Genomic DNA, 15,712 nt, shown 5'->3' on the forward strand with positions numbered 1-15,712 from the left:
AAGTCAATTAAATGCTGTCACTTATTTTTGGATAAATTGAAGACCGGCACGGCATGTCGGGTAAGCTACTACCACAGCCATCAATAAATGAAAAACTCAGACAGCTATCATCTACTCTAATTATTCATTGAACTCACCTTCATAGTCCTGATCCCAGTGGTGTTTCCTGATGGACTCATTGTCAGAGATGGATGAAGGTGTTGGAGGGAGGTTGGGGGCCACACTGCACACCACAGGCCCCTGTGGCTTCTGCTTCCCGGCCCTTAGGCTTACCTGGGACCCCAGCCCCAGGTCCATCTGGCTGCGAGGCTTCAGAGATCTGAAGGGACTGTTATCCAGGTCGTTACCAGAACCTATCAGCGTGCTCATCTCTATTGGGCTGACCTCTGGAGTGTTGGCCATCATGGATTTGGCCAGACTGGATTGGAAGTAACCGTTGGAGTCCTGAACACAGAGAGGCTTCTTCTTCTGTTGGACGTAGCGTTTGCGGACGCAGACGAAAACACCGACCAGGAAGAAAACACCTGTCAAGCTGGCGCAGATCTCCACGATCTCGATGTAGCCCAGCCCAGTGGACAGCTGTATTGATGGAAAGATGGGACACCTTTTGGTTAGATTTAGTTAAGGCTGGGCCATGACTTTTGCCATGACTTATGCAATGTAAATGATATCTGAATGACTAACAAAATCAATTGCCCCCCCCCCCCCCCCCCTGGAGGTCAGGGCCACTGGGCACGTGCCCTGTTGGTATTCATGACTACAAGTAACTGGTTAGACTAACTTACCAATCTAAAAATTGTTAGCTGGCATGGCTAGTTGAGATTGTCAGTGACTGACATAACAAGAGAAAAACTGCTGATGCGCAACCAAATTTGTGCCGTACTATTCTAACTCTCAACAAGAAGTTTGAGACCCGACTGTATATATGGGTTGTAGGCCCCCTAATGACCCTGGGGCCCTAAGCGTCCACTTCCGTTGTTTATGCCTGGAGCCGGCCCTGGCTTTACTAAAACACTCCAGGGCTGAAGTTTCCTCTAGGTACAGATCTAGGATCAGCTTCCGCTCCCCCAATTCTAACCTTACCATTACTGGAAAAATGCCAAACTGACCCAAAATCAGCGTCTAGGGCTCAGGTGTCAAACTCATTCCATGGAGGGTCGAGTGTCTATGTGGTTTTGCTCCTCCCGTGCACTTAGTTGATGAATTAAGGTCACTAATTAGTAAGGAACTCCCCGCACCTGGTTGTCTTAGTCTTAATAATTGAAAGGAAAAAACAAAAAACCTGCAGAGTTTGACACCCCTGGTCTAGGGCAACTTCACCCTACACCTACTAAAACCAGATATGTTACACAGAGCATTATGGGTACTGTAGTTTAGCATGGTACAATACCTGGGGCAGAGCGTTGCAGTGGATGGAGCCCCCAGAGAAGGTACAGTCATACCCTCCTTGACACGGGTTGGGAGAGCATCTGTCAATTAGGCTCTGACACCTAATGAAGAAGAATACTTTATTGTCCATTATCTTGCAGAGAACGAAAATGAGGCATTTTGCTTTTAGTTCCATTTCCAAGGAAGGAAAGAGGACAAACAACAGAATTAGGCTTAATCATCCCCTGAGCCAATGAAACTAGGAGCATTACCATGGGTAACATTTTCCATGACTAACCAAAAAGAATCACAACAACTGTACTACTTGGTAGGTGGAGAGGTCTTAAAGAGGAGAGAAACGTGAACACTATTTGTCATTTAATAAAATGTGGAATTAGAAGCATAATAGTGTACGGGTCTTTTTGTCCTAGACATGTGAACACTAATTCCATTGTAAATTAAGTTGATTTCTTGACGTCATCATCGGAGCAAAGTGTGGGGGGAAAACTAACATTGTGTTTATACCGAGGCTGCAGGGATGGGAGGGACAGCTATCTGATAGATAGACATACCTGCTTCCAGCCATATTCAGTTGGCAGTTGCAGATGTAACCTTGACTCTTTGGCACACACACCCCACCGTGGGCACAGGGCTGGGAGGCACAGGGGTTGCTGTCCAGCTCACAGCGGGGGCCATGGAAGGACTCCGGACAGCTGCAGTGGAACCCTGGAGGGCAAACCAACATATAAACAGGAAGAGAGATCAGCCTACTGAAGATGGCCAAAGTTCTAGAACACCATGACAGTTCTCTTACTCTCTCAGTAACAGCAGAGGGATGCTAATGAAGGATAGGATACAAACTATTTCAAAAAGTGGAATATAGGGTAGAGAGTTTTGTATAGACAGTTTGGTTCCATCCAGTTGTCGTGAGGTCTGGTTATTCAGTTTGCACCTCACTACTCTAGTTTCAACTTCCTTGTAGAACAATTATGATAATATTTTATAGACTAGATGACTCCTCCAATCTGTTCAAACACTAGTTTGTTCAACATGCTATTTTCATATTGGTGATTAAATGTCCACCCTCGCAGATGGAAAAATCAGATGTTGTTGAAGGCATACTAGACAATATGCCATAAGTATAGTTACATCTCAGAACTAATATCCATAAACAACAGGGATGTTTTCTCTAAACCTGTAGGCTTTGTTGCTACCTTGAATGTTGTGGGTAGAGGCTTACAGTATGCTATTTGTGTTGTTTGTAGAGGTTGACACTATTGGGGAGTGATACAGTATGCCAAGGTTAAGAAACTGACCTCCATTTGATTCCTCCTCACAGGTTCCTCCATTCAGACAGGGGTTAGTGTCACAGCTGTTCATCCTGACCTGGTTGACACAGCACTGGTAGACCCCAAACACCCTCCTCCTCCCAGGCCCATTCCACTCCTTATTCTCGTCTGTCCTGATGGGCTCCCCATTCAGCTCCATACCCTCCAGGCAGCCCACCAAGCCTTGTGCCTGGGTCTGGGCCCTGGCCTGGGTCTCTGTAGAGGTGGTGGGGGTGGTGGGGGTGGTGGTTGGAGAAGAACCAGGACCAGGGGGGCCAGCGAGGATCAGAGCCCCATGGGGCTGCATCAGATGGCAGGGTTTAGAGAGGACGACCTGGGCTGAGTGAATGTGGTCCAGGGTGAGTCTGAGGATGGTACCGTTGACCTCCAGAAGGACGTGGTGCCACCGCCCGTCTGACACCACTGGGGCTGCGTGGACATGCAGGGAACCCGGTAGTGTGTTGCCACAGAGATACATGAACCTCAACTCTCCACCCATCAGCTGTAGAAGACAACAGAAGAGAACACATAAGCACAAACGTACAGAACACTGCTCATCCTAACACTGTAGACACACCTAAGACAGTATATATTTTACATGAACATCAACTTCACTTTACATGAACCTTTAAAAAAGGTTGTTCTTGATCTGTTCTTGTCTATTAATGTTCTGTATTATGGCATGTTTCAGGTTTTGTGTGGACCCCAGGAAGAGTAGCTGCTGCTTTTGGAACAGCGAATGAAGATCCTTATAAAGTACAAAATACCAAACGTCCTGCCCATCAGCTGTGGAAGATTGTAGAACTCTGTTATATACACACTGATAAAACTATCCATCAGCTGTGAAAGATAATATAACAGTGTTCACTGTTGGTAAACTTTTATTCCTCAGAGTCCCCACCAGTCTGAAGTAGAGACAGTGGAAGAGAACACAACATATCAATCAAATAAAATAAAATTGTATTGGTCACATATACGTGGTTAGCAGATGTTAATGTGAGTGTAGTGAAATGCTTGTGCTTCTAGTTCCGAGTAATATCTAACAAGTAATCTAACAATTTCACAACAACTACCTTATACACACAAGTGTAAAGGAATGAATAAGAATATGTACATATAAATATATGGATGAGCGATGGCCGTGCGGCATAGGCAAGATGCAGTAGATGATATAAAGTACAGTATATATATATATATATATGAGAAATGTAGGGTATGTAAACATGATATAAAATGGCATTGCTTAAAGTGACTAGTGATACATTTATTACATCCATTTTTTAATTGAAGTTTGATACATTTGGCAGATCATTAGTATAAACTAGCAATAGTAGAGGTCCAAGACTCGATCCCTGTGGAACACCACATTTTATTTTAGGGGTTGCATTTTTTATTGACCTGTAGTTTATGAAGACAGGCAGCTTGTTAGGTCATTTCAAACATCAAGACCATCCACGGCATCATCCAACCCGACATGGTCACCATCTCAGCTGTTCCAACCCGACATTATCACCATCTCAGCTGTTCCAACCCAACATTATCACCATCTCAGCTGTTCCAACCCGACATTATCACCATCTCAGCTGTTCCAACCCAACATTATCACCATCTCAGCTGTTCCAACCCAACATTATCACCATCTCAGCTGTTCCAACCTGACATTATCACCATCTCAGCTGTTCCAACCCAACATTATCACCATCTCAGCTGTTCCAACCCAACATTATCACCATCTCAGCTGTTCCAACCCGACATGATCCCCATCTCAGCTGTTCCAACCCAACATTATCACCATCTCAGCTGTTCCAACCCAACATTATCACCAGCTCAGCTTATTCCAACCTGACATTATCACCATCTCAGCTGTTACAACATGACATTATCACCATCTCAGCTGTTCCAACCCAACATTATCACCATCTCAGCTGTTCCAACCCAACATTATCACCAGCTCAGCTTATTCCAACCTGACATTATCACCATCTCAGCTGTTACAACCTGACATTATCGCCAGCTCAGCTGTTCCAACCCAACAATATCACCATCTCAGCTGTTACAACCTGACATTATCGCCATCTCAGCTGTTCCAACCTGACATTATCGCCAGCTCAGCTGTTCCAACCCAACATTATCACCATCTCAGCTGTTCCAATCCAACATTATCTCCAACAGTTCCGGTGGCATGCATTGTCAAAAAACATTTTCAATATTTAACATCACATTAAGGTGTGGGAAGATCACTGTATTACAAGGAACAATAGCAGGTCTATTTCGCTCCAGAGAAGTAGCTCATTGTTCCCTCGTTGGCACAGATGCTAGCCTAGCTTCTAACTAACTTTAGCTAGCTATCAAGCTAGCCAGGTTTCCTTAGCAACTTGTACACAGCCCACATCCCTTGAGGCTAGTACCACAGACTGTCTCTGGAGTGTGACTGTTTGAATCCCTGCTGTTTGTTGCTGTTTCCGTCTGGCCTGCGACCTGCCCTGTCTGGAACTGCGAGGAGTAACAGCGTAGCCTACGTTGCTACCATAACAAAGACCAAAGACGGTGGGAATACCATTGAGGACAGTTGTGTCTCTTTATCACAGATGAAGGATCTTTCAAACAAACAAAAAATAGTTCTACAAACAGTTGTTACAACAACAATAAAATAGCTTCAAGTGTTTTGTCCAAATACTGGTGGAGTCAACTACTAAAAGAATGGACAGTGTGACTAGAGAGGTCCAGGACCTGAAGAACAGTTCTCCCAGGGTCAGCTCGATGAGTTTAAACAGAAGAACAGCAAGATGACAGAAATCTGTAAGTCATTGAGAGAGGACATCAGTTCTGTAAGATAGCTGTTCTGGTAAGAGACAAGAATTTGAGAGGAACGTACATCTTAGTTAAAGAGGACTATCCTGAAGCTGTGCGCCAGAAGAGGAAATAACTTATCCCAGCAATGAAATGTCCTCTACTTGAGCAAGTGGATTGTACAGTAGTGTCAAACTGTCAAATGTCATACCCGCTGATGCTGCTACAGTATTGCTGCTACAGCACCACGCTAATGTAACCCTGTACCAAGCAGGCCTGTCCTGAGTCAAACAGGACAACAAATGTCAAACAGTTATACTGTACATGTATTAGAGAGTATTTGAGAAGTGCTTGATTTAGCTCAGAGTTAGCTTTGCTTTTGTGACTTCTCCATTGGTTCAGTTGTTGGTCTACCGGGAAAAAAGATCGCAGCAAAGTTTTTGAAAGTAATTTTACATATGTATTTTACCCAGCTCTGGTACCAACCCAAAGCCACACAGGACAGATCTTAATGTTAAATATACCTCTCACTCTCTGGTCTAAGAATTTGTTCTTAATTCTTAACTGACTTGCTTAGTTAAGTAAAGATTAAATATATATATATATATATATATATATATATATATATATATATATATATATATATATATATATATATATATATTTAAATAAACACACTAGAGTTTACGATAAACGATACAAGTGGAGCAAATCAAACTACTTGTTTACCATGATGTAAATCTACACGGCATGAAAGTTAAACATCGCACCTGCCGTTAGTGAATACATTGATTCAGCTGATGCTTCAGTATGGAGCTAACGTGGGAATAAAAGGATCCACTTCCCTGTTTTTTTTTGTGAGAGGAGCTTCGATACTTCAAACAGCTCAGACTGCCTGACGTACAGACTCTACCAGACGGACCTGACGTGAATCAACTCCAGTTAGGGAAAATCGAATTACTGTGTTCAGTGTGTATACCAGCTGCATCCCAAATGGAACCCTATTCCCTATTTAGTGCACTACTTTTTACCAGGGCCCTATGGGGTAATGCACTTCTTTTTACCAGAGCCCTATGGGGTAGTGTCCCGCGGGGAGCTAGCCCACCTCCAGGGCCCATAGGGCTCCGGTCAACAGTAGCGCACTGGCCTCCCGGGTGGTGCAGTGGTCTAGGGCACTGCATCGCAGTGCTAACTGCGCCACCAGAGTCTCTGGGTTCGCGCCCAGGCTCTGTCGCAGCCGGCCGCGACTGGGAGGTCCGTGGGGCGACGCACAATTGGCATAGCGTCGTCCGGGTTAGGGAGGGTTTGGCCGGTAGGGATATCCTTGTCTCATCGCGCTCCAGCGACTCCTGTGGCGGGCCGGGCGCAGTGCGCGCTAACCAAGGGGGCCAGGTACACGGTGTTTCCTCCGACACATTGGTGCGGCTGGCTTCCGGGTTGGAGGCGCGCTGTGTTAAGAAGCAGTGCGGCTTGGTTGGGTTGTGCTTCGGAGGACGCATGGCTTTCGACCTTCGTCTCTCCCGAGCCCGTACGGGAGTTGTAGCGATGAGACAAGATAGTAATTACTAGCGATTGGATACCACGAAAATTGGGGAGAAAATGGGATAAAATTAAAAAAACAAAACAACAAAAAAAACAGTAGCGCACTACCCCATAGGGCCCTGGTAAAAGGTAGTGCACTACTGTTGACCGGAGCCCTATGGGCCCTGGAGGTGGGCTAGCTCCCCGCGGGAGATGTTTATGATCAGAAGGTGTCCTGTACAGCCACTGTGACTAGTAGCATTAAAGACTATCTGCTTCTTTACAGTGTCTTTCTAGCATGCTTCTCCTTGATAATAGTAGAGCTAAGCTGTTAAAGGCTACAGTGGTTTTAACCGACAAGTCACCTTTTCTTCTTTCTCCACAGGCTTGTCACGGGTGCTTTTGTTCAAATGGGCTAAATCATTTCCACTTCAAAAGGTAATTCAGTTAAAAGATGAGGAATACATGAAAAACATTTAGCCGGTGATCGGTGAGTAGGTCCTAAACTGAATTTCCATTCCAGAAGTTTCTAAAGGATGGATGTGACTGCTTCTCCCGTTTTTCTTTTGGGTCAGAATATTGATGAGATTTGGGAATTGATAAGAATTTGTTGCGGTGAAGCCTAACTCTCAAGGGAAACACATCATTGTGTCGTATCTTCTGACGAAGCCGCTGTGAAGTAAAAGGGGGGAGGAAAGAAACTGAAAAGAAAAGTAAACTCTTGGATATCCATGCTTTCAATTCCATTTGAAGCAATTTTCTTACAATAAACGGAACTCATGTGCCAGGAATGTAAAACCCAGAGGTAGGCCTAAGAATGGAAAAAGTGAATACTACTTCTGATGTTTCAAACGTGAACAAATTGGATATTCAATCTATTACGTGTATTCAATGGCACACAAATGGAGAGAAATCCACTGGGAGATGTGTTGCATGTGTGTATTTCCAGTGCAGGTCAAGAAGTTTCATCTGAGCACTGAGGACTCTTTATCCATCTCATCAAAATATACAATCATTTCATATTCCCTTTAAACTTTATGTGGTCAACCTAAGTCAGCACTAAGCCCACTCTAGCTCAACATTCCAAACCCCAGCAACAATTATCCTACGTACCAAATCTGTTTTTGGGATGTCTTGCAAACTCTTAAACCAAGGATCCGCCCCTTTAAACAATTTTTGTCTAAAATGACATACCTAAATCTAACTGCTCAGGACCTGAAGCAGGAAGCACTTTGGAGTTTGTGGAAATTTGAAAACGAATGTGGGAGAATATAACACATTAGATCTGGTAAAAGATAATACAAAGAAAAAAACATGTTTTTTTTTTTTGTACTATCATCTTTGAAATGCAAGAGAAAGGCCATAGTGTATTAGTCCAGCCCAGGCGCAATTTAGATTTTGGCCACTAGATGGCAGCAGTGTATGTGCAATGTTTTAGACTGATCCAATGAACCATTTTGGTTCAACATTTTGTATCGAGACAGCCCAAATGTGCCTAATTGGTTAATTAATACATTTTCAAGTTCATAACTGTGCACTCTCCTTCAAACAATAGCATGGTATTATTTCACTGTAATAGCTGCTGTAAATTGGACAGTGCAGTTAGATTAACAAGAATTTAAGCTTTCTGCCAATATCAGATATGTCTATGTCCTGGGAAATGTTCTTGTTACTTACAACCTCATGCTAATCGCATTAGCCTACGTTAGCTCAACCGTCCCGCGGGTGAAGGGGACACGGATCCCGTAGAGGTTAAGTCTTGAACTAAATTTCAATTGCAGAAGTGTCTGGTCCTTTTTTAAATTTAAAACTGAGTTTGTCAAGGCAGCACACAGATCTGGGACCAGGCTATGAAAGAACTGATGGAAACGGGGACATGAAGATAAAGACAGTCCTCACCACAACGTGGTTGGATCAGTTAAAAGTCCCATTGATCAACTGACACAGATAAAGCCAGCAGAGTAAATAATATGATAAGAGACCAGTATGATTGAGCCTGGAATCCACACGGAAATGTTCTCTTCCTGATAAACACAGCCCTCAGATATGCAATCAGGCATTTAGAATAGGGCATTTAGAATAGGGCATTTAGAATGGGCCATTTAGAATGGGGCATTTAGAATAGGGCATTTAGAATGGGGCATTTAGAATAGGGCATTTAGAATAGGGCATTTAGAATGGGGCATTTAGAATAGGGCATTTAGAATAGGGCATTTAGAATAGGGCATTTAGAATGGGGCATTTAGAATAGGGCATTTAGAATAGGGCATTTAGAATAGGGCATTTAGAATAGGGCATTTAGAATGGGGCATTTAGAATGTCTGCTACAGTGGGGGGACTGCCAAGGAAAAGGAATATGTTGCTTTTATGATCTCTGATAATAATGTAGTGCAATACATGATACCTTAAAGCAATGATGTAAAATGGGCTGTAAATCAAATTTAACTGATTGAATTGAGCTACGAGAGACTGCAAAAGCAAATAACGACGTGTGTTTTTTCATCTCTGATAATAATGAATGCATGTGAGCTTTACAATACCTTCAAGCTCCCCCAGTTGGTTGCATTGGTATTCATGACAACGCCTTGTTGCTGGAAGGTCTTGATGCGAAGAGAGAGACGGAAGTTCTGATTCTCCTCCGCCTCCTCAGTCTGATACAGGTATTTCAGATAGCCCGTCCCGTCAAAACTCACAGCAGACTCTGAAGTTGAAAAACGGTGCAAATGTTAAATCATCATCAAATCAAGTTTATTTTATAAAGCCCTTCCTACATCAGCTGATGTCTCGAAGTGCTGTACAGAAACCCAGCCTAAAACCCCAAACAGCAAGCAATGCAGGTGTAGAAGCACGGTGGCTAGGAAAAACTCCCTAGAAAGGCCAAAACCTAGGAAGAAACCTAGAGAGGAACCAGGCTATGAGGGGTGGCCAGTCCTGTTCTGGCTGTGCCGGGTGGAGATTATAACAGAACATGGCCAAGATGTTCAAAATGTTCATAAGTGACAAGCATGGTCAAATAATAATCAGGAATAAATGTCAGTTGGCTTTTCATAGCCGATCATTAAGAGTTGAAAACAGCAGGTCTGGGACAGGTAGGGGTTCCATAACCGCAGGCAGAACAGTTGAAACTGGAATAGCAGCAAGGCCAGGTGGACTGGGGACAGCAAGGAGTCATCATGCCCGGTAGTCCTGACGCAATTTGTGTGATTTCATCAAGAACATGTCTAATTAACATGTAAGACTAATATTTACAAAACACACATTTTGGATGACTATCTGTCCGTCAAATTAGGAATAGTCATTCAAATGTGTTGTCATAATGAAATCTGCTTGATCAAACAGACTTTCATGTAGGAATATTTCAAAGTTCATACAAATAAAAAATAAAAAACCCCCTCATGTATTTTGTTTCAGCCTCAGATCTTCCACATCGCTTTCCTAAAGATATTTGGTTTGTTGAGGCTTTGGGTTTAGCCAAAACAGTCGAACTAAAGAGGTGATAACCTCAACGGAATACCTCCACTAAATATGTCTGCCAGGCGGACAACAGTAACTAAGAAGACCCACAACAAGCAGATAATCACTAGCACTATCCTGGAGGCCCCTAGCTCCCAGCTGCACCCAGCTAATCCCCATAGGAATGTGAAGTGAGTCGGATCATGAAGGGGGTGACTTCAGGCTCCTACTGTGATCATAGAGAGGTGGGAGACTATTTGACTGATAGGGTTCAATCCCAGGTCTACTGTTTGGTCAAAGTACACGTTAGCCAAGTAATCCAAAGCCTAGGCATTGATTTGGCCCTGTCCGGGGGTATCATCGGATGGAGCCACAGTGTCTCCTGACCCCTCCTGTCTCAGCCTCCAGTACTTATGCTGCATTAGTTTATGTGTCGGGGGGCTAGGGTCAGTTTGTTATATCTGGAGTACTTGTCCTGTCTTATCCGGTGTCCTGTGTGAATTTAAGTATGCTCTCTCTAATTCTCTCTTTCTCTCTTTCTTTCTCTCGGAGGACCTGAGCCCTAGGACCATGCCTCAGGACGACCTGACATGATGACTCCTTGCTGTACCCAGTCCACCTGGCCGTCCTGCTGCTCCAGTCTCAACTGTTCTGCCTGCGGCTATGGAACCCTGACCTGTTCACCGGACGTGCTACCTGTCCCAGACCTGCTGTTTTTAACTCTCTAGAGACAGCAGGAGCGATAGAGATACTCTTAATGATCGGCTATGAAAAGCCAACTGACATTTACTCCTGAGGTGCTGCACCCTCGACAACTACTGTGATTATTATTATTTGACCATGCTGGTCATTTATGAACATTTGAACATCTTGGCCATGTTCTGTTATAATCTCCACCCGGCACAGCCAGAAGAGGACTGGTCACCCCTCATAGCCTGGTTCCTCTCTAGGTTTCTTCCTAGGTTTTGGCCTTTCTAGGGAGTTTTTCCTAGCCACCGTGCTTCTACACCTGCATTGCTTGCTGTTTGGGGTTTTAGGCTGGGTTTCTGTACAGCACTTTGAGATATCAGCTGATGTACAAAGGGCTTTATAAATTAATTTGATTTGATTTGACTTAGCGAGCTAATGCAATTCTTCACGTCTCAGGCACATCTCATACAAGCTTGATAAGTAACCTTGTCTAGCTACCAAACCACCTCAGTTACACCTACCGTTGCAGGGGCAGACACTTTCCCAGGTGTGTTGTGGGGTGATGAAGCCGGCCCTGGCTGTGGCGTAGTGGCTCAGCCTCTCCCCTCTCATCTGGACTGAGTTCCTGCATCCTCTAGGAGGGCATTCTGTCCCTAGACACCCATTATGATGCACCTTGAGAACACTCAGTCCCAATGAGTCTTCTATGTTAGCGATGATCCCTGCTAGCCGGTTGGTTGGTAACTGTTCTACATTTCCACCATGCGGCCTCCATAGCAGCAGAACCTCCAGGACCAGGGAGTTGGGTTGCTGCTGTAGGCTCACCAGGTGGAGGTCTTGCCTGGCTATACCCAGGGCCGTGCTGAGGCTCCTCTGGAGGCCTCTCCAGTGGTCCCCCAAGAACTCCTCCGGGGAAAGCCCAGCCATCTGCAGAGTGAGCCCAGCGTCCAGTGCCTGCTGGGTGGGTTTCCACACATGGACCTTCACCCCGGCCCACACGCTGAACTTCCCATCGGAGACGCTGACATTGAGGGAGTAGAGACCAGGTTTCAGGTCTTCATCGGCCCAGATCTTCCCATCCACCAGATCCACAGAGAACCTTGAGAGGCCTCCAGAGGGGCCTGAGCTCGGCCCTGGGTCTCCCCCACCTGGAGACTCCGAGACCAGCTTGTAGTTTAGGATGTCGTGCAGGTCCTGGTCGGAGGCATGGAGCTTGCCTATGACTCGGTTGGAGAAAGTGTCTCCTGTGGTGGTGATGAAGACTTCCAGGGGCATCACAGAAGGAGGGTACTTGCTCTGCTCAGTGACGTTGATCTTTACCACGCAGATGGAGGAGAGAGGAGGGTGTCCGCTGTCTGTCACCTGAGGTAAGGACATGAATAGAAACACACATTATAAAATGTCAGTATCTCCTAGTACTATGTAGGTATAAAGTTATACTCCATTTCGACATCCCAAATAACCAGTGGGCATGTATAGACGTCAGATAAACAGATTACAACCAGGTAAATATGTTTTGCCTGTAGGGATCCGTTTTATTACAGGAATATTCGTTACCTGTATTTTCAGTAGGTGCTGTGGCTTGATCTTCTTCTTCAGAGGGGCAGAGATGGACAACAGACCTCCCTGGTCTACGTGGAAGCGGCGGTCCTCGTTCCCAGACGCGATGTGGAAAGTGAAGGGAGGTCCATTGTGAGGGGAGTCTCTGTCTGTGACCACCAGCTGGAGGATGCTGCTACCGATGGCCTCGCCCTCCTGACAAGGAACATACGGTACCATCGTTAGTTATGTAGTCATGGAAACTAGGTCAAGCCTTCCATGACACCTCGTTCCACAAGGGCCTAAAACAAGACAGACCCCTAATGATTTTACTACATTGCAAAAACGTGCTGATCGTGAATCTTATCTTGAAAAATGTCAAAAGTTTCCAGTGAGTGCCAGAAGTTTCCACCTGGAATGAATGCTACAGTGCTTGACTGAGTGCTGGTATGAGCTCGTCTACACCTGTTGTATTCGGCACATGAAAGCAGATGAGCTCACATCAATATGTTACAATTTGGCAGAACAAGCACAGGTTTCAGGTAGCCTAGACTTCTAGGTAGCCTAGGGGTTAGAGCGTTGGGCCAGTAACCAAAAGATTGCTGGATCGAATCCAAGGTCAAAGGTCAAAATCGGTCGTTCTGCCCCTGAGCAAGGCAGTTAACCCGCTGGGCGCCGAAGATGTGGATGTTGATTATGGCAGCCCCCCCGCACCTCTCTGATTCAGAGGGGGTGGGTTAAATGCGGAAGACACATTTCAGTTGAATGCATTCAGTTATGCAACTGACTAGGTTTTCCCCTTTTCTCCTCAGGTCATTCCATTTCAGCTGGGACTGCTGGAACAGGTCACTGAAACAGAGTGCCCTGTTGGCAGAGATGGGTGACGTGTTAATTCAATATGGCGTTGTCCGGATGGATGGATGTACATTTGCATCTCACACCGTTGCAGTCTCTGGGATGAGATGTTCCCACGGAAGTCCTGGGGCCACTGACCGATGTCTGTCAGTATAGAACACAAGATAAAGTGTGTTCTCTAGTTTCATATGTAGCAGCTCTTTGCTAGAAGCAACCCAGACCTCAGGTTTTACAGTTAAGGGAATATTTCTAATGCTGAGAAAATATTTGCCCCCCCCCCCCCCCCCCCCCCCCCCCCCCCCAGAGACTACTCTGTTGCAGAATAATGCTTTTTTTGTGTTGCCACCCCACAATGACATAACCACACCACCATTTCCCCTCGTAACTAATTGCTATGCAAAATCTATGTTTGTATAATTTTACACCTGTTTTTACGCCACAGTCCTTCAATCCCTGTACTTTGTGTTTCATTTCCTATTAGTCAGTGCAACAATCATTGTGTTTACTTGATAGCTACCTAAGGAAATCATTGTGTTTACTTGATAGCTACCTAAGGAAATGCTCAGTACAGGGATTGTACTTAAGGAAATGCTTAGTTACGAGCCCTTTAACCAACAATGCTGACATAAATGTGAATTCAATTGTCGTATTTGAAATGTTTCAAGAGTTCATAAACAGCTATGAATTTTGCTATGTTTCATTGTACTGTAAGTGCTGTGGATTTATTACTACAGAGACACTGTGTTATTCTGTTCATCGGACGGCGGATAGTTCAAAGAGGAGCAAACAGAGAGATGGGCTACTGTTATTTAAATTGAGTTGATTAGATTAGAATCTGGATGTGTTGTTCCTGTCTGTTGTTTTTACTGGCAAAGTGCTACGAAATGTTAATTCAGGTCGGGGGTGACTTCCTGCTTGAATTTGGTTAAAAGGACAGTGAATTTGCTCATAGTTTGAGAACTTGTTAGCAGGCTCCTGTGTGTATCAGATACGTGTAACCACGTTAAGCCTTATTTAGTTATTCTGTAATGTGTCATGTGTTTCATGTCATTGTTTGAGTGTTTCATTCTTTCATAACGAATAAATCCTATTCGTTTAATTGGGTAAATGCATTCCTCGTTTCAACAGAGTAAGTCTTTGAATGACCATAGGCTCATAAGCAGGTCTATTGGCTCATAAGCAGGTCTATTGGCTCATTAGTAGGTCTATTGGCTCATTAGCAGGTCTATTGGCTCATGAGCAGGTCTATTGGCTCATTAGCAGGTCTATTGGCTCATTAGCAGGTCTATTGGCTCATTAGCAGGTCTATTGGCTCATGAGCAGGTCTATTGGCTCATGAGCAGGTCTATTGGCTCATGAGCAGGTCTATTGGCTCATGAGCAGGTCTATTAGGCTCATGAGCAGGTCTATTAGGCTCATAAGCAGGTCTATTGGTAGTTATATACACTGTACACACAGCATATGTCTGGGTTCCACCTTGACATCTCTGATCTACTTGCCTCAATACATTAATGCTAGAACATTGGTCACCAGGGTTAGCTATTTGTATCTCAATTCAAATGTTATCTGTCACATGTGCCGAGTACAACAGGTGTACACTTTCCCATGAAATGCTTAGTTACGAGCCCTTTAACCAACAATGCAGAGTTAACAAGTAAGAACAATGGAGTCCCTTAATAATTGGTACAAGATAGAGCCATGTTCATTATAGCCACACTACTAAGTGGTGATGGAAGGAAGGCCTTGTCTAGAGACTAGATCCACAGAGCCTGTTGCGTTTAGTCACATAATAATGGAGTCAGATTGATGAATGTAGTTTATTATATTTAGCATAATATTTACATAATAGTACATACTAGTTTATGTCGGGGGCTAGGGTAAGTCTGTAATATCTGGAGTATTTCTCCTGTCTTATCCAGTGTCCCGTGTGAATTTAAGTATGCTCTCTCTAATTCTCTCTCTCTTTTTCTCTCTTTCTCTCTTTCTCTCTTTCTCTCTTTCTTTCTGTCACGTTCCTGACCTTATTTCCTTTATTTTGTCTTTGTTTAGTATGGTCAGGACGTGATCTGGGTGGGCATTCTATGTTATGTGTTTCTATGTTGGGTTCTTTTCAATTAGCCTGATATGGTTCTCAATCAGGGGCAGGTGTTTTACGTTTCCTCTGATTG

General features: G+C 44.4%; 2 protein-coding genes across 2 annotated transcripts in view; one reads left to right on the top strand and one right to left on the bottom strand.

Moving 5' to 3' along the window:
- The window catches only part of LOC120048907 (probable E3 ubiquitin-protein ligase MID2), a 1,198,409-nt gene that overhangs the window by 1,093,409 nt on the left and 89,288 nt on the right, over positions 1-15,712 (top strand). The gene's annotated exons all lie outside the window — the stretch shown is intronic.
- LOC120047817 (protocadherin Fat 2-like) overlaps positions 1-15,712 on the bottom strand; it is a 77,923-nt gene that overhangs the window by 950 nt on the left and 61,261 nt on the right. Inside the window, exons 21-27 of the mRNA XM_038993356.1 lie at positions 12,708-12,905; positions 11,672-12,512; positions 9,548-9,708; positions 2,685-3,198; positions 1,941-2,094; positions 1,391-1,490; positions 138-579 (exon numbers count right to left, since the gene is read on the bottom strand). Of these exons, the coding sequence (XP_038849284.1) occupies positions 138-579; positions 1,391-1,490; positions 1,941-2,094; positions 2,685-3,198; positions 9,548-9,708; positions 11,672-12,512; positions 12,708-12,905 (2,410 nt within the window). The remainder of the gene's footprint in view (positions 1-137; positions 580-1,390; positions 1,491-1,940; positions 2,095-2,684; positions 3,199-9,547; positions 9,709-11,671; positions 12,513-12,707; positions 12,906-15,712) is intronic.

This window comes from Salvelinus namaycush, chromosome 5 (assembly GCF_016432855.1).
Source record: "Salvelinus namaycush isolate Seneca chromosome 5, SaNama_1.0, whole genome shotgun sequence".
NCBI classification, from domain to species: Eukaryota; Metazoa; Chordata; class Actinopteri; order Salmoniformes; family Salmonidae; genus Salvelinus; species Salvelinus namaycush.